The sequence below is a fragment of the Schistocerca americana genome, chromosome 8 (genome assembly GCF_021461395.2).
Source record: "Schistocerca americana isolate TAMUIC-IGC-003095 chromosome 8, iqSchAmer2.1, whole genome shotgun sequence".
Lineage (NCBI taxonomy): Eukaryota > Metazoa > Arthropoda > Insecta > Orthoptera > Acrididae > Schistocerca > Schistocerca americana.
Window position 1 is genome coordinate 520820669 of NC_060126.1, and position 20017 is coordinate 520840685.

Sequence of the window (20017 nt, forward strand, 5' to 3'; positions counted from 1 at the left end):
AGTCTAAATAGACGTAAATGGTCCTCTTGAGAACTTGAATGCATTTACACTGATCACTGAGCTTACTCAAGTTCTAGCCTGTAAACAGCGACGTGACAGAAGTTAATCAGTTCATAAACAAACCCGTTGGTCTCAGAGTACGGCTAACCATAGTCAGAATGCGCGTGCAATGAGATAAGGAATGAAATTTTCACTCTGCAGCGGAGTGTGCACTGATATGAAACTTGCCCGTAAATTAAAACCGTGTGGTGGACGGAGACACAAGTTTGGGACCTTCACCTGTCGCAGACAAGTACCCTACCCAAGCGCGACCCACGGCCCATTCTCGCAGATTTACTCCCGCCTTCCAAACTTCATACTTCTCCAGAGTAACCTGTAGAACTAGCACACCTGCAAGAACCAATATTGCGCAGACATGGCTCAGTCACAGCCTGGGGGATATTTCCGGAACGAAATTTTCGCTCTGCAGTAGAGTGCGCGCTGCACAGTTTTAATCTGCCAGGAAGTTTCACGTCAGCGCACACTCCGCTGCAGAGTGAAAATTTCGTTCTGGAAACATTCCCCAGGCTGTATGTCTCCGCAGTATATGTTCTTCCAGGAGTGATAGCTGAGTAAGTTACGCTGGAGATCTTTTATGAAGTATGGAAGGTCAGCGACGACGTACTGCAGGAAGTAAGGCTCCGAGGACGGGGCGTGAGTCGTGCTTGGGCAGCTCAGCTGGTAGATCAGTTGCCCACGGAAGACCAAGTTCAGCACGAATAAGTATTCTTATTGATGTTCCTACAATTCCTGCTCATGCTCCAAATAGAAAATATAAAGTACCAATGTCCTTACGGTTTGTTGAGAATAATCATTTTTGCGGTAAGATGGCTGAATTTTAGGTGGTAGACTGTAAATCTACTTATGAGATATTTTCTCTCTTACCATATTTTGGTCTTATATTCAATTATGATTCTAGACTGCAATTCTAGAGGTGGAAATATTTACTAAGGCCTAAAAGATTATTCTTTTAATTATAACTTTAAAGATTATTAGTTTAATTAACTTAAGTCCTTAGTATAATGAGATTAAGGTTGATGTTGAAATCAATCCTATTGTTGAAATTATTACGGTTATAGGAAGAATAATTCTTGATTTTTGAGACTTTATCTTTATAGATCATGAATTTTCTGTGTATGACATAATTAAGGCTGAGAATCTAATACATATGTAATAATAAATTGTAATTGTAGTTAATACAACTATAATAGTTATGATAGTTGTATGTTGTTTTCTATTAATGATTGTATTACAATTCATTTTGGTAGAAATCCAAAAAATGGTGGTAAACCACCTAGAGATAGGAGAGATATGAATATTATGAATTTAATTTCAGTTTCTATATTTCTGGCTGAATAAATCTGGTTCATGAAGAATAGATTTATTAGCTTGAAAAATATAACCATGATTATTCTTAGTAGTGAATAAATAATAAAGTATAATTCTCAGATGTTTTCTCTGATTGGTAGGGATCTAATTATTCACCCTAAATGTCTAATTGAAGAATATGCTAGAAGTTGGCGTAGAGATGATGGATTTAAACCTCCTATTGCTCCAATAATGATTCTTAAAATGATAATGGTTCAAATGAAAGTTCTTAGGTGAATACAATATGATAATATCATTATTGGTGCAATTTTTTGTCATGTTATTAATGTTAGACAGTTATTTCATCTCGAACCTCCTATTACTTCTGGAAATCAGGAATGAAAAGGTGCAGCTCCCGAGTTTGAATCTCGGTCCGCCACACAGTTTTAATCTGTCAGAAGGTTTCCAGGTATGAATGTTTCGAATCACAACGCAGTTTACTGAGAACCAGGGTGACGGAACATGACGGAATACTACAGGTACAAAAACTCTGACTAGCACAGGATAATGGTAAGTCAGAAGCTCACCAAATAAAGCACATAAGTCCCGACAGAAACAGCGCAATGCCAAGCGGTGGCAATTCAGACCTTAGAGCCGGCAGAGTATCTGGAGCCTCGCCTTGAGAACTGCGGGCTCCCTCCAGTACCAGCAGCGAGCAACGGCTCGTGCCAACTGGCAGTAACCACACCACAGGTAAACACGTCCGCTACACACCAACAAGCGAACCCACCCGGTGAACCAATCCCTCGGCGAATCAAAATGCGTAGACGATAAGCAGTTGAGACACGAAGAGAATGGATGCTTTGGAAAAAAGACTGTTGATAATTATATGTATACATCAAATAAGCAATGAGAAGGTACTGAACCGAATTGGGGAAAGAAGAAATCTATGGCACAACTTGACTAAAAGAAGGGATCAATTGACGGAACACATCCGGAAGCATCAAATAATCGTCAATTTAGTAATGGGAGAAGAACAGCACATTGCCTTTATTATCTGTTATTACTTTTATGTTTTATTTTCATGTACTGACACGTTCCATGACCTTGGAGATTTGCTCCTCAATTTGGTCCTACGGAACTTGACGTGTAAATAAATAAATGAACGAATACAAACTGTCAGCCGCTGGTGCTGACCTTTTAAGATCTGAACCTTACTTTCTCGTCGTTCTACGCTCACGGTCACAGCAGATAAACACATTTACTTTAGTTAATATTTCCAGGTCGGGAAGGAACCTTATCGTTAGGTTAGGTGGTGGATACCAGTCACAGTCGGGTGGGGTTACCACTAATAGCGATGAACTTGTTAATTCATAAATTTGCTGGTTTATTAAGCTGTAGCACTTAATAACATAAGAATTCCAGCATTCAGGAAAACACACCGCTAAAACTGTGGCTTCTGCCATTTAATTTTTTGACGCAGGTGGCGCATGTGTCTCACGTGGAAGCGAGCTCGCCAGCGGCCAACCGCCGCCACGCGAGGCCGTAGCCAGCTAGTATTAAACAGTAATACTTGGAGCCGCTACCGCTCTGCATATTGTTACGTCACCATAAAACAAAGCGTACAAAATCCTTCCCGATGGGTGACTGAGTTCTTACAGACAACGGACAACGTGAAAAAAAAAACTGTACCTGTAACATTGTCATAGCTTGTAGAGAAATGGAGATGATTCCTTCGAAAATTTTGCGGCCAGTATCCTCTCCCATCCATAATCAGTTGCTTTCAGTGTCTAGATTTGGGAAAGTATTTTATCAGGAATTTCGTTTTCTTTCTTTAGGTTTCCTCCCATGGCAATAAATAAAAATCAACGTTCCTTTGCCCTGTTTGCCGTCTTCCAATTGACGGTCAACCTACTTCGGTGTGCTAGTATTTTTTCTTTTCTCTGCATCTAGCAGTCTTTCTACAGACACCTCACATAATTCACTACCTGTGGTTACCTGCATAATCCTAACTGAGCCGCGAACTGCTCTGCGCCTGTCAGTATAGGCTATCCGTCTTGCGTTTACGCATCCACACATCACACCGGCTCCGCTGCCCAGGGCAAAGTAAACATTACTGGCTCACTCGTGCCAGAGGTATTTGGGGTTGTGGGGGGGGGGGGGGGGGGGAGGGGGGGGGGGTACTAACTAACCGAAAAACATACAGCTAGGAATAGCTATAATTATTAGTCTGCAAAAGAAGTAAACACTGATGTAATATTGTCATCAACAGAAAGATCAGCACTTTTACCCTCAACAACACCTATACATATACACACAGTGTTTCAAAAATACAGCGACAAACTTCCAATGGACCTAGAAGGAGTCTTGACGCGTCAGGAAACGTCATCCAGCGACGCTACAGAGGGTCGAAGTTATAGGTGACGGCGTCTGCTCATGTAAGTATACACAGATTGATTCTCTGATGATGTTACAAAATTTTCGGGGATGATGGAGAAGGGTAAATGTATCATTTTGAGATAAAGGACCCTGATCTGGGAACGAACAAGCTGAAAATCGTTCTGGCACCTCTGACATGTACCGGTACTGTTGTTGATAAGACTGTAGGGCAGTCAACTTTCAGAGTTGGTAGTATAGATAAAACCAAGGAAAAAAAGTCCAGTAAATACAGGCTCTAAATTGTATACCTATAGGGCTATGCAGTTGTTCAATTGAGGAGAAGTGTTCCACAGTAGTGAGGATGAGCAAGTGGTCATAGCTCTTCAGGTATGGATTTTAGAGCCCATGCTTACCGAACATTTTTTCTTGTTTTGGTCCATACTACCATCTCTGGAAGTTACCTACCCTACAATCTTAGCAACAACAGTATCTGTACATGTATTTCACTGTCAGATCTATCAAAAGGATTTCCTCTTACAGCTTTCGACTCGTTCCTTTTCAGGCCAGGGTCCACTGCCTCAGATTAATACATTTAACCTTCTCCATCGTTCCTGAAAGTCCGTAGCATCATCACGGTACGTCCCTGTATATGTATACATACTGTACATATACAGGAGCCAGCCCTGTAGCTTCTATGCTCTATAGCATTGTTGGATGACGTTTCCCTGCACGGGTTCCTATCCTCATTTTGTTCCTCAAGACACTTTCTGCATCCCCTACGTTTGTCGGTGCACTTTTGGAACACCCTGTATATTTGGAGCAACAAGACGGCATGTTATGGTGGCACCGTCCAACTGCTGGGCGTAGGACAGTCGACACCGAGGAGCTCACCTGGCACTGTTTTGTGACTGTTGCAGCTAACTGCGACCTGCTGTTTAATGGCGAACCAGTCTCCAGCTCCAGTTGGAGTAGCGCCCTCAATGCGTCCAGGTACGTGGGCGACCTCGTGGACACCACGGCAGCCCAGGCAGAGTACCTGGTGCTCACCACCAAGGAGGTGACCGCCTTCGTTGTCGACAGCCCGTCCGACTACATCGACGTGGTTTTCGATGAGGCCGCCAGCACGCTGAAACTCGTCGTCAAGGAGGAGTTTGCCAGTTATGAAGAGAAAATGATCTCTGCATCAGATGCGGTAATTCGCAGTGCGCTGTTGACTTTCAGGGCCTGGAAGTCGAATAATTTACGTCACAAAAGAATGGAAAGCAACAGCCTTTTATCACCAAAACCCACTATACAAAAGCGCCTACTTCAGTTATCCGAAGGACAGTTTCCCTGGTCGATATTTGATTAAAAGATTAGGGCAAGAATATCTACCCCCTGAAATCAAGTCGACTATGTGAATAAAATATACACTTCCTGTTCAGTGTTTGTCCCGCCCTTGGCAGGGTCTATTACGAGGGTACTCACTCACCCGTGATTTGACTTCCATCTTGTAGCCATAGTCATAAGTTACTCTAAGTGAGAAAAGTCGTATGTTTTTATACAGCAAAGTTACAGAGCGTGTACCAGAACTCCACCGACACACCTCCGGGATAGCAGTTGAAAGGTGACAGCAGTACGTGGAGCTGGGAGTGGTAAGGTAATGGGCTGCAGAAAGTAAAATCATTACAGAACAAATTTTGTTTTATTTAACACTGGTGTCCGCAAAGGAAATTTGACACAATTGAAAAAAATAAAAAAAAAACAGCCTTCAAGTAAATCTTAATACAGATTTAAAAAAAAAAAAAAAAAAAAGACATTAGCAAGCGAAAATCAGTTACACTTACACAATTCAACCAATATCCAAACAAAATTTACTACTACTGAGACCAGTTACGGAAGCAGTCTCCAAGGAATTTCAACGATCTTTAATTAAAAGATAATTTCCAAGGTTAACAAGCTTCAATGACTGAAACCAGTAAAAGAATTACAGTCTGTTTGTCTGCAGTAAGGCCGCTGATTCGCATATCCATCGAGGTCAGCTTTTTACTGGTGACTGCGTGTCTTAAAAATTAGGAAATCAGACCACGCTACCCGGGCACTTTACTACAAAACAAACAGAGCAGATTTAAACAAACACCAAATATAAAATTACACAAAACGGTAAACACCGAGTCAAAGGACCATAGAACATGAAACTCACGCCGAAAATAATACTGCAGGTTAAGCAACACTCGGCTCGCCACTCACGAGGAGGGTACGGCTACTGGTCATCGCCGTATTCGTCCAAGATATTTTCATGAAATGGTGGCCAGCAGCTCTTATATATTTGAAAAATGTCATATACCAAATAAACCAAGTAACATTACAGGTTTAAACAGTCGCGAATCTGTTAGCTGATGTAAATGTTATAACACACATGTAATGGAATGTCCCCCACTAACATAAACGTGCTTACTAAAACCACGATAAGCAAAATGTAAAATCGTTTTCGGCAGGTGATAAAACCACGAATAATGCACTGAAATTAAAACTAAACCATAATCCAGTGATCTGACTCATCACGGAAACCACATCTCATAAAGTCGCAAATGGTTTACATTTCTGTAGAGTTACCTGTTGTCATATCGTAATAAAAACTGCATCGCCAGTCTATAAAAACTGTGGTAGGAAATGTACTCAGGAATGTAACTTCTCAGGTTATGAGTCAAGTAAAGGCGTAATCTTGAAGCAAAGTTTATAAATGGTAGATACGTATCAGGCGAAGGCATAAAAACTGCTCTTACTTTGAACATGTAGATTACTCAGGAACACGTATTTTTTTTAACAAACCTTCCCAGCAAAGAACCATGTTAAGCTACTTATAAAGTGAACCTTAACAGAAGCCTGAAGAACTTGTTGTGACCAGTTACATCCACTCCATTAACAAATCCGTCTGCATGGCCAGTGGATTTGTGTATATTTATTATGTAACATTGTGTGAGTATTGTGTAATATTTGCCTTCTCTACATCTTAAGAGCGATATAAATTAATATTTCACGTTCCTTTAATTTGACAAGGCTTGAACGCAGCTCAGTATCATTTGCCTTATGCAGTTTAGTATGCATGTATTAACATGTCTCTTACAATATACTGGCTGTTCAACACCCTTGAGGAGAATGCCACTAAGGATTTATGAAATCAGTATTAAATCTGAACGTAAAATTTCTCGTGTACAGTATGTACTCCACATTATATTTTCCTGCCATATTCCACAACTATTTCCACATTGTAACGCCATGAGACGAAAGATATATCAAATATGTTCTAAACATCTTTTATGCATATGTACATAAAATCATACACGGGGTCTGGACAAAAATATGGGAACACCGCGAGGAATGAATGCTTGAACGTAAATGAAGCCTGCAGGTTGCGCTGTTGTATTTTACCACGAACGGCATCTTTACAATATCTTCACTAAGTCGCAAGCGTCAGTCGCGCTTAGAATAGTATTCTGTGTAGTTGTGAGTTCATTATGTCGGAGCTAAGTAAATTCGAACGTGGGCCAATTCTTGATGCTCTTATACACACATCAAAAATGGTTCTGCATCACCACGGTTCCCAGAACTCGTGAAGACAGACGTCGACTGTGGATACTGTGGATATCACACACAGTCCCCTTGACTGTTCAGAGATGTCACTAAACCCGCCCAAAGATGTAAACAACCATGCATGAGCAGCGCCTATTAGGTGGAGGGGGTCCGACAGCCGATCACTTCCAGTCATTCCACTAGGAAGGAGGTTCAAAAAATATTCAAATGTGTGTGAAATCTTATGGGACTTAACTGCTAAGGTCATCAGTCCCTAAGCTTACACACTACTTAACCTAAATTATCCTAAGGACAAACACACACACACACACACACACACACACACACACACACACACACACCCATGACCGAGGGAGGACTCGAACCTCCGCCGGGACCAGCCACAGAGTCCATGGCTGTAGCGCCTTAGGAAGGAGGTACACGGCTCGTGTTGTTTGTAGTTCAACCATGCCTAGACGTCAATACCGCGCTTCGATCGCATTGTTACTTTGAGCCAGGAAGGGCTCTCAACAAGGGAATTGTCCAGGCGTCTCTGAGTGAACCAAAGCGATGGTGTTCGGACGTGGGGGAGATACAGAGAGACAGGAACTGTCGATCACGTGCCTCGCTCAAACCGCCCAAGGGCTACTACTGCAGTGGATGACCGCCACCTACGGATTATGGCTCGGAGGAACCCTGACAGCAACGCCACCATGTTGAATAATGCTTTTCGTGCAGCCACAGGACGTCGTGTTACGACTCAAACTGTGCGCAATAGGCTGCATGATGCGCGACTTCACTCCCGACGTTTATGGCGAGGTCCATCTTCGTAACCACGACACCATGCAGGGCGGTACAGATGGGCCCAACAACATGCCGATCAGGATTGGCATCACGTTCTCTTCACCGATGAGTGTTGCGTATGCCTTCAACCAGACAATCGTCGGAGACATGTTTGGATGCAACCCGGTCAGGCTGAACGCCTTACACACACTGTGTAGCGAGCGCAGCAAGGTGGAGGTTCCCTGTTGTTTTGGGGTGGCATTATTTGGGGCCGACGTACGCCACTGGTGGTCATGGAAGGCGCCGTAACGGCTCTACTAGAGTGGCCAGCATGTTCTCCAGGCATGAACTCTATGGAACATGCCTCGGATAGATTGAAAAGGACTGTTTATGGACGGCGTGACCCGCCAACCACTCTGAGGGATCTACGCCGAACCGCCATTGAGGAGTGGGACAATCTGGACCAGCAGTGCCTTGACGAACTTGTGGATAGTATGCCACGACGAGTACAAGCATGCATCAATGTAAGAGGACGTGCTACTGGGTATTAGAGGTACCGGTGTGTACAGCAATCTTCACCACCACCTCTGAGGTCTCGCTGTGTGGTGGTACAACATGCAATGTATGGTTTTCGTGAGCAATAAAAAGGGCGGAAATGATGTTTATGTTGATCTCTATTCAAATTTTCTGTGCAGGTTCTGGAACTCTCGGAACCGAGGTGATGCAAAAGTTTTTTTAATGTGTGTGGTTGGCTCTTCAATAACCGTGGCAGCCGAAGCGTTTGGTGTTTGAAGAGGCGCCGTATCGAAGATTTAAACCGCATACAGGGAAAGCGGAAAAGGGTATGTGGAGTGATCGTGACAGATGGGCATTTAAGCGGATTGTGACGCAAAATAAGAGGACAATAGTTGCAAAAGTTACTGCGGAACTGGCTGTCGCTCTCTTGAACCCTGTCACACCAAACCAACTCGAAGGGAGTTCCAGAAATAGGGAACTACATGTCGAACAGAAACTCTAAAACCACTCATAAGTGATGCAAATTCTCCTAACAGGAAAACGTGATGTCGAAGTCACAGAACCTGGACCACGGAGAAAAGCAAGAAATTCCTTTCGTTGGGTGAGTCTTGCTTCGACCTTTTCCCACTTCTGGCCGAGTTTGTGTCCCAATAGGAAAACATAGCCGGGGTTCGGTGACAATTTGTGTAGCCGTATCGCGGTAATCCACTGATCCAAGTTTGCATTACTGCCAAGGGTTATGTAAGCATTTTGGCTCATCAGATATAGACCCGTCCCGTGGTAGGACGTTTGTCCCCCCGTGGTGACGCTGCGCTCCGAGACGACAGCGCCCTCCCTGTTCACACAGGTCACGTCGCCCAGGGCTGGTTTTGCGAGCGCAACAGTGGCTTGTCGCAAGCCGCCCTGTCACCGCGGTCACATGATCTCAAAATTATTGCGGTTTTCTTGTCTAGTTTGGAGAGAAATGTGCGCGATCGCTATTCACTTTAATCATCGATACCTCAGCTTGGCACATGTATTACTCATTCCGAGCAGACTGCAAGTTGTTCTGAATGCCAGCGTGTTTCACGCAGCGTATTAGGTATGGTAGCGTATTGTGTTTTTGGTGTTTCCACGTTTCCGTCCACCCCCTGTATCAGCTACACGAGCATCAATTACATCACAAGCTTCCAGTCTTTGAATGGTAACTCTCTCTTCTTATTCTTCTGAAAACGTTCTCTCTCAGGGCGTTCTCCTTATAATTTTCAGGCATATGCTATGATGCCATACTCATCCCATGTGTACGGATAAAACGAGTGAAGAAATTAAATCCAGTATGTGAATGTTCTGTTTCAGTCCATGATCGACATCCGCATCACGTTAACGTGCAGCGATTCCAATACGGCTGGTTTTGTAAGTATCCAAGATGTATCTTGTACGTTTTTACTAAATGCTAGATATTATAAATTGTCTGGTAGTTTCTTGTTGTTATTTTTTTTCATATAAAATGTTTATTTGCTTGAGCTGCTGTATTTGCAGGGAACCAGACTATTTGTTGTTACAATTTCCGCGCAACTTACTGTCGCAGTACACCTATCACTGTAATAACTTCCATGCTTATGTGACACGTTTTCTCTCAGTCTGCTACATCCATTCTGCAAAATAACTAACTAAGTTAAAACCCTATGTCGAATAAGGGATTTTGAAATGAATGTATGAATAACTTTGAGTTAATGGTATCTTCGGTTTACGAAAAAAGATCCTACATCGATCTCAAGTCCAGTCAGTTAACTTGACGACACACACCATTTACAATTTTCACTCGAATTACCCATTGCTCTCTTAAATTCCGTTCGGTCACTGTAATTAAAAATGTATTGGTTCGCATTGCTCAACATTAACTGCTGCTATGATGTACACTTTCGTGAGAGACATTAAGAGAGACCTACGTGGTGAATACTGTGCATATAGTTGATTTAATTTTGACATTAAGATCCATCAGTCTTCTAGTCTGTTACGTACCTGTCAATTATGAGGCAGAATTCGTGTTTTCTGGTTTCATATTGCACCCGACACTGTATATTACAACTGTTTTGCTGACGATGCTAACAGTGCTTATCGAAACCGGTCATCGGGAATAAAGTTTACTCTAGCGATCTTGGCAAAGAAGTTTACCTTCCCTAATGTTCTGGAATAAATACTTTGCGCTCCTAATCGCGACAACGACGTGCCACGCTCCGACACGTGTTTGTTCTCCTCATGGGCCGATCTCTCAGACTGACTGTCTACGCGCCTTTTTTGCAGGCGCCGAAAGCTCTTCTCGTCCCTTGACGATCCTGCAGAGATGGGTGGGGGTAAGATTCGATACACCTTAAGGGTATCGACAACTATGCTCCTACGGCGTGTACGTTGAAAATTTGCTATTGATATTGACTTCTGGTCAGGCGAATACAGGGTTATAAATACAAAGTCAAATAGGGGTAATCCACGAGTAGGTTTAATAATGAATAAAAAAATAGGAATGCGGGTAAGCTACTACATACAGCAGAGAGAACGCATTATTGTGGCCAAGATAGACACGAAGCCCACGCCTACTACAGTAGTACAAGTTTATATGCCAGCCAGCTATGCAGATGACGAAGAAATTGAAGAACTATATGATGAGATAAAATAAATTATTCAGATAGTGAAGGGAGACGAAAATTTAATAGTCATGGGTGACTGGAATTCGAGAGTAGGAAAAGGGAGAGAAGGAAACGTAGTAGGTGAATATGGATTGGGGGTAAGAAATGAAAGAGGAAGCCGCCTGGTAGAATTTTGCACAGAGCGCAACATAATCATAGCTAACACTTGGTTCAAGAATCATAAAAGAAGGTTGTATACATGGAAGAAGCCTGGAGATACTGACAGGTTTCAGATAGATGACATAATGGTAAGACAGAGATTTAGGAACCACGTTTTAAATTGTAAGACATTTTCAGGGGCAGATGTGGACTCTGACCACAATCTATTGGTTATGAACTGTAGATTAAAATTGATGAAACTGCAAAATTGTGGGAATTTAAGGAGATGGGATCTGGATAAACTGACTAAACCAGAGGTTGTACAGAGTTTCAGGGAGAACGTAAGCGAACAAATGGCAGGAATGGGGAAAAGAAATACAGTAGAAGAAGAATGGGTAGCTTTGAGGGATGAAGTAGTGAAGGCAGCAGAGGATCAAGTAGGTAAAAAGACGAGAGCTAGTAGAAATCCTTGGGTAACAGAAGAAATATTGAATTCAATTGTGAAAGGAGAAAATATAAAAATGCAATAAATGAAGCAGGCAAGAAGGAATACAAAGTCTCAAAAATGAGATCGACAGGAAGTGCAAAATGGCTAAGCAGGGATGGCTAGAGGATAAATGTAAGGATGTAGAGGCTTATCTCACTAGGGGTAAGATAGATACTGCCTACAGGAAAATTAAAGAGACCTTTGGAGAAAAGAGAACCACTTGTATGAATATTAAGAGCTCAGATGGAAACCCAGTTCCAAGCAAAGAAGGGAAAGCAGAAAGGTGGAAGGAGTATATAGAGGGTCTATACAAGGGCGATCTACTTGAGGACAATGTTATGGAAATGGAAGAGGATGTAGATGAAGATGAAATGGGAGATACAATATCTGAGTGAAGAGTTTGACAGAGCACTGAAAGACTCGAGTCGAAACAAGGCCCCGGGAGTAGACAACATTCCATTAGAACTACTGACGGCCTTGGGAGAGCCAGTCCTGACAAAACTCTACCATCTGGTGAGCAAGATGTATGAGACATGCGAAATACCCTCAGACTTTAAGAAGAATATAATAATTCCAATCCAAAAGAAAGCAGGTGTTGACAGATGTGAAAATTGCCGAACTATCAGTTTAATAAGTCATAGCTGCAAAATACTAACGCGAATTCTTTACAGACGAATGGAAAAACTAGTAGAGGCCGACCTAGGGGAAGATCAGTTTGGATTCCGTAGAAATATTGGAACACGTGAGGCAATACTGACCCTACGACTTATCTTAGAAGCTAGATTAAGGAAAGGCAAGCCTACGTTTCTAGCATTTGTAGATTTAGAGAAAGCTTTTGACAATGTTGACTGGAATACTCTCTTTCAAATTCTGAAGGTGGCGGGGGTAAAATATAGGGAGCGAAACGCTATTTACAATTTGTATAGAAACCAAATGGCAGTTATAAGAGTCGAGGGGTATGAAAGGGAAGCAGTGGTTGGGAAGGGAGTGACAGGGTTGTAGCCTCTCCCCGATGTTATTCAATCTGTATATTGAGCAAGCAGTGAAGAAAACAAAAGAAAAATTCGAAGTAGGTATTAAAATCCAGGGAGAAGGAATAAAAACTTTGAGGTTCGCCGATGACATTGTAATTCTGTCAGAGACAGCAAAGGACTTGGAAGAGCAGTTGAACGGAATGGATAGTGTCTTGAAAGGAGGATATAAGATGAACATCAACAAAAGCAAAACTAGGATAATGGAATGTAGTCGAATTAAGTCGGGTGATGCTGAGGGAATTAGATTAGGAAATGAGACACTTAAAGTAGTAAAGGAGTTTTGCTATTTGGGGAGCAAAATAACTGATGATGGTCGAAGTACAGAGGATATAAAATGTAGACTGGCAATGGCAAGGAAAGCGTTTCTGAAGAAGAAAAATTTGTCAACATCGAGTGTAGATTTAAATGTCAGGAAGTCGTTTCTGAAAGTATTTGTATGGAGTGTAGCCATGTATGGAAGTGAAACGTGGACGATAAATAGCTTAGACAAGAAGAGAATAGAAGCTTTTGAAATGTGGTGCTACAGAAGAGTGCTGAAGATTAGATGGGTAGATCACATAACTAATGAGGTGGTGTTGAATAGGATTGGGGAGAAGAGAAGTTTGTGGCACAACTTGACTAGAAGAAGGGACCGGTTGGTAGGACATGTTCTGAGACATCGAGGGATCACCGATTTAGTATTGGAGGGCAGCGTGGAGGGTAAAAATCGTAGACGGAGACCAAGAGATGAATACACTAAGCAGATTTAGAAGGATGTAGGTTGCAGTAGGTGCTGGGAGATGAAGAAGCTTGCACAGGATAGAGTAGCATGGAGAGCTGCATCAAACCAGTCTCAGGACTGAAGACCACAACAACAACATTGTTTAAAAATGTGCGTTTATTGTTTTTCAGCTGAATTAAATTCACGGAAATGAAACGGAGTCAATGGTGATGCGACAGTATGAAATGATCTCACTAGAATCCGTACCCGGCTTGCATTCATATCGCGAGCTGTCGTCTTAATCGTTTTCCAGTATTTTTATAGAGTCTCCAACGACCCCATGTAGTCCTGTCCTACGCTCGCCCCTTCTGCCTCTCTTGGCGCAGTAAATAACTTCAGGTGTGTGTCAGAGGTTTTTCTTCGGGTGTTTTTTCATCTCTGAGGGAGACGCCCTGGCCATTCTAATTAGAAGAAGCTCCTTCGCAACGTTGTATAATCCTCCTACCTCTCCGGCTAATTAGGCTTTTCTATATGATCGTGTACCTGAAGTCCCTAATCTATGGGGGAAAGGCATCTGCTCGGAATAATAATGCAAAACCGAGAGAAGTAAATGAAGTTATAACCGTATCGCCACTGCTCTGTACTTTAGCAATGACGATTAGAAACGAAGTTCGATTAACTTTACATATTTTTATTATGTAAACTAATTTTTAATTAACAGTAGTTAGTGGAAAATTTGGAAAAATAGTTCCTCATCGGAACAAGAATAATTAAATTGAAACTGAACTTTATACTCGTAAGCAATCTTAAGTAACAATAGTTATTGGCGTCATGACGTAGGAACAGTACGTAACGCACACTTTCAAGTATTTCACACCACACATGTCACAGTAGTCAGATAATAATCAAATAGCAAACACATACAACATATTATATTAATTTTCAAAGATAAGTTAAAGTAAGACTGTTTACGGGCTGTGAACAGATTCTTTTTGTTGCGTTACTCACCATAATACTGTCTGTCGTAATTGTAGCAAACAGAAAGATTGTTTGAATTTACTCATTGGTAAGGACTGTCTTTACCTAGCAGTTACTCTGATATTTCTTTGTAATAAAAGTTATAAATTATCCCACAAGCAATAAATTAGAAACTGTGCTTTCACAGTGAAATTCAGCGCCCATGTTACGTAAAGTTTTAATACGACGTTTTTATTACTAAAGATACTTTATTTTTATCAAATGAATTAATACTGGCTTTTCCATCATTCTATTTTCATACACAGCCAAAGATTTCATTATTATGTAATTGTCCAAAAGTTGTTTTGAAAATCTGATAAATTAATGTACATTTTCAGTATATTTTCTGATTATCTCGGTTCGTACAAAGGGATAGGATGGATACTTCTTGGTTAACGACTTAGGAAAATTATTTACGTGATAATATGCACTACAACAATGTTATTCAAGCAATAAAATTCCAACTACGCTGGTCAGTCTGTTACACTTCTGGTTATAAAAAAGTCTAGATCTTACTTCACTTTATGATGCCGTTGGTTTGTCGAGCGGCTTCATTTAGCGGTAAAGTAGGGCACATACTGACCATCTTGCCGTACTATAGCCAATAACAGTACTCTTGATGCTATTAGAATTAGTCTTATTGCATTTATACTGTGCCCAACACGTTCCATACACATAGCTTGTCATATTAAACATCCGCCAAAACAACCATTTCAGTTTTCACTGTTCCGCACTTCGAAAACAGACGTTTTTAATCTCAGCACTTTTGCATAGCCACACCGGCGAATACACACAAACAACGACAATAGTCTCTTCACGACTTCGAACTGCTACCTTTTTGGAGCGCTCGCATGCCCAGCGATACTGTATTTACAATTTATTATACTCTCTGACAATAGCTTTTCCCTGACTGAGCCAGCGTGTCTATTTACAAAATGTTACCATTCCATGCGCATTCTCCTTCTTAAATAACAAATAGCGTTTGTAACTTGACAACATATTTACAAGAATAATATTCACCACAACTAATAAAACAAACTTCGCAAAATACGTAGATAACGTATGATCATCCACGGACTTGTGGTGTTATAACTGGCATTTACGACAAATTCAATGTCGTTCATTGCAAGTAATATTGCGTCATGTTGGATACGGGAACATCTGATGTGTCTATTGATTTGACCTCACTTGCTTTAATCAAGGAGACGAAACAAAATAGGTAGCCATCCATTCTCGTACCGAAACTACGTTTATTATGCATTGCATTTGTCAGAATTAGTCCATTCTATAATGATACTTTCCTTTTAAATTTATCCCCATCAAATCAGAATGAAATTGTTTCTCACGTTGTAATGTCTCACTGTAGGCGGTGTGCAGTTAAGTCCACTTAAAATGCGAGATCTTCAATTAATTCCGAATGGTCTAACTTTCGTTTCTGCACTCCTTTTTCCTCCGTAAATTCAACAATGATGAGTTTTAAATCGAAAAATCGTTCGAGGCATGCCGCTTGACTTAACCAACGTACATTGCAGTAATGCATAAAGTCTCCACACTCTTCGTTCATTTCCATCGGAAACTGTTGCAAGTGACAGCGCAATAATGCGTCTAACTTCAGAAATTTTACTATTCGCACAACTAACTTGTTCACTTGCTACATGCTTGCTGATTTAGCGCAAAGTGCTTCTTCATGTGCTGAACAACGAATCCTGGTGTGTCGAGCGTTGAAATTTTACGCCCTTTCGTTGTCAACAAATTCTTTGTTTCTGCACGGTATTGTAATATCGTTTCATAGCAAATTTGTGGTGCCCATCACTAATGCGCCTGCATAATAGGTACTGAGAATTCTCATCCCTCTCTTCTGTCATTCCCATTGATTTTTAAAGGCTTGTGAGCATAAATCGCTAGACTGCCTCTTTGTATGCAAACATCCAGTGGAGCTGTGAAAGTCCCTCATACCGGTGAACAAACTAGCAAAGGGTGAGCAGCACCGAAACCACGAGTATGTCGAACTGAAGTGAGCGGTACCGTGTGAAAGACACACCGCAGCACTAAGCGACGTGTCGCGCCGTATCGAGTACTTCGGAAAGGAGCGACCGAAGGCGAGACAGGTGGAGCTGTAGCCCGCGTGAAATTTGGCATACCGTGGCCGGCCCGGTTCTACGTTAATGAAAACAGACGCCTGAGGTAAATTTTACTTTAAACATAGCACCACGAACTATTTATTTTTAAAAGCTGCATCTCATTTTGAATGGCTGTGTGTTTCATGTGCATGCACACACAAACTTGGGGTGCTTTCTACAAATGCGTTTCGGATAAAAGTTTTCACTAACCTTTCACAAATGTTCAGTGCGCCCCTCAGCCGGATGGTCCACAAACATTCAGACGATACTCACAGTCTCATCCCACACTTTTTGAAAGTCTGCAGTTACTCCATTTGCAACTGTTGCCATGCACTACCGCGGTTCACCCAAAGCTATTGGTAGGTGAGGCCACAGATGGAGTGTTTCACAAAGCCCCACAAAGAAAAACTTTACATACTGTGAGACCAGACGATTTTGGAGACGAATGGTCCAATGCAAGATCCATATCCGATTTACACCCGATCCACTACTAAGAACTGCTGTTACATTCAGGTGTCAATACGGTAGTGCTCGGACCTGTTGAGAAATGAAATTATCGACATGTTCTCGCAATTTCAAAAAAAAAAAAATAAATAAATAAAAAATAAAGCTACACCGCCAGTGTACTGAGTTGCGAGATTCCTGTTAACGTCTTTTCCGCAAAAAAGGATATGAGTCATTAATCTGTTTCCGGGAAACGGTACAAAACGGATGAATATTTGGAGAGTCTCTCTCGTGCTCGACTATAGTATGTGATTTCAGTGTTGCTCACATTCTTACGTTCTGGTGGTTCGCATTTCCACTAAGACGGAACGCAGGATTATCACTGACAACTGAACACGACAGGACACTACACCAACGAAAAAAATCCTCACCAACACCAATAAACTGTGCGAGGTAAACGAAACTGTTAGACTTGTTTCTACATCTGAAAGATGACGTCTACTCAAATTTCACACCACGCAGATCAGGTCTGCTGTAAATACGTCCTGTAACGATGGTGTGAGTTTGTTACCTCTGAGACTGGAGTTGAAGTTCGCCAGCAATGCCTTTAAGACGACGAAGACGCCGTTATCGCAAGCTCACTGAGTTTGAACGAGGTCAGACTGGACGTTCCTTCCGAGATATGGCAAAAAAAAGATTGTGCACGAATGCAGCCACTGCGCATGACTGCTGGCAGCGGTGCTCACGAACACATACGGTCGCAGGAGGACCGGGCTCCGGATGGCCGTGTCCCATTACCGAGGGGGAACACCGTCGTGTTCGGCGCGTGGCTCCGGCGCATCGCGCCGAGCCTGAAGCACCAATTCGAGTAGCAGTCAGCACCACAGTGACGCCACGAACTGTTACAAACCGCCAGGTTTCCCACGCACCCTGGCGGCAGATTTGTACATTTTATTTTTATTTATTTATTTATTTATTGTTCCGTGGAACCACATTTAGGAGAAGTCTCCATGGTCATGGAACGAGTCAATACATGAAATTATAACACGATTGTAGAAACACATAAAATGAAACAAGTCGTTAGTTTAAATAAAGAAAATCAAGAATGTAACACTGGAATTTGCTTAATTTTTTATCTCTTCCAGGAGCTCCTCGACAGAATAGAAGGAGTGAGCCATGAGGAAACTCTTCAGTTTAGACTTAAAAGTGTTTGGGCTACTGCTAAGATTTTTGAGTTCTTGTGGTAGCTTATTGAAAATGGATGCAGCAGAATACTGCACTCCTTTCTGCACAAGAGTCAAGGAAGTGCATTCCACATGCAGATTTGATTTCTGCCTAGTATTAACTGAGTGAAAGCTGCTAACTCTTGGGAATAAGCTAATATTGCTAACAACAAACGACATTAAAGAAAATACATACTGTGAGGGCAATGTCAAAATTCCCAGACTATTGAATAGGGGTCGACAAGAGGTTTTCGAACTTACACCATACATAGCTCGAACAGCCCGTTTTTGAGCCAAAAATACCCTTTTTGAATCAGAAGAATTACCCCAAAAAATAATACCATATGACATAAGCGTATGAAAATATGCGAAGTATACTACTTTTCGTGTTGAAATGTCACTTATTTCAGATACTGTTCTAATGGTAAATAAAGCGGCATTTAGTTTCTGAACAAGATCCTGAACATGGGCTTTCCACAACAGCTTACTATCTATCCGTACGCCTAGGAACTTGAACTGTTCCGTCTCGCTTATAACATGCCCATTCTGTCTGATTAAAATGTCAGTTCTTGTTGAATTGTGGGTTAGAAACTGTAAAAACTGAGTCTTACTGTGATTTAGCATCAAATTATTTTCCACAAGCCACGAACTTACTTCATGAACTACATTATTTGATAATGTTTCAATATTACACACAAGATCCTTCACTACCAAGGTGGTGTCATCAGCAAACAGAAATATTTTTGAATCACCTGTAATACTAGAAGGCATATCATTTACATAAATAAGGAACAGCAGTGGCCCCAGCACCGACCCTTGGGGAACGCCCCATTTAACAGTGCCCCATTGGGACTGAACATCATTACCACTCTCAATATTGCGGAGGATTACCTTCTGCTTTCTGTTCTTAAAGTAGGAGGCGAACCAATTGTAAGCTACTCCCCTTACTCCATAATGTTCCAACTTCTGCAGTAATATTTTGTGGTCAACACAGTCAAAAGCCTTCGTTAAATCAAAGAAAACACCTAACGTTCTCAACCTTTTATTTAATCCGTCCAAAACCTCACAGAGAAAAGAGAATATAGCATTTTCAGTTGTTAAGCCATTTCTAAAACCAAACTGTACATTTGACAGCAAATTATGTGAATTTAAATGCTGCAGTAACCTTGTATATACAAGCCTCTCGATAACTTTAGCAAACACCGATGGCATAGAAATAGGTCTATAATTGTCAACATTATCCCTGTCTCCCTTTTTATAAAGTGGCTTCACTACCGAGTACTTTAATCGGTCAGGAAACCGACCACTGCTAAAGGAAAAGTTACAGATATGGCTAAGTACTGAGCTAATATACGTGGAACAATACTTCAGTATTCTGCTAGATACCCCGTCATATCCATGAGAGTTCTTGGTCTTTAGTGATTTAATTATTAACTCAATCTCCCTCTTGTCAGTATCATGGACGAGCATTTCAGGTAACAGTCTCGGAACACTTTTTTCTAAGAGCGCTATATGATTCCCTGTTGGGACTAGGTTTCTATTTAGTTCACCTGCTATATTCAGAAAGTGATTATTAAGTACTGTACATATATGCGACTTATCAGCAACACGGACATCCCCACTACGCACTGATTCTATATCCTCGACCTGTCT

At 41.6% G+C, this 20017-nt stretch overlaps 1 protein-coding gene across 8 annotated transcripts in view; it reads left to right on the plus strand.

Moving 5' to 3' along the window:
• Positions 1-20017, plus strand: part of LOC124545180 (mucin-5AC-like) — a 349462-nt gene that overhangs the window by 84216 nt on the left and 245229 nt on the right. For all 8 annotated transcript variants that reach the window (XM_047124022.1, XM_047124023.1, XM_047124024.1 and 5 more), the window contains exons 2-3: positions 4644-4918; positions 9913-9969. In XM_047124022.1, the coding sequence (XP_046979978.1) occupies positions 4644-4918; positions 9913-9969 (332 nt within the window). The remainder of the gene's footprint in view (positions 1-4643; positions 4919-9912; positions 9970-20017) is intronic.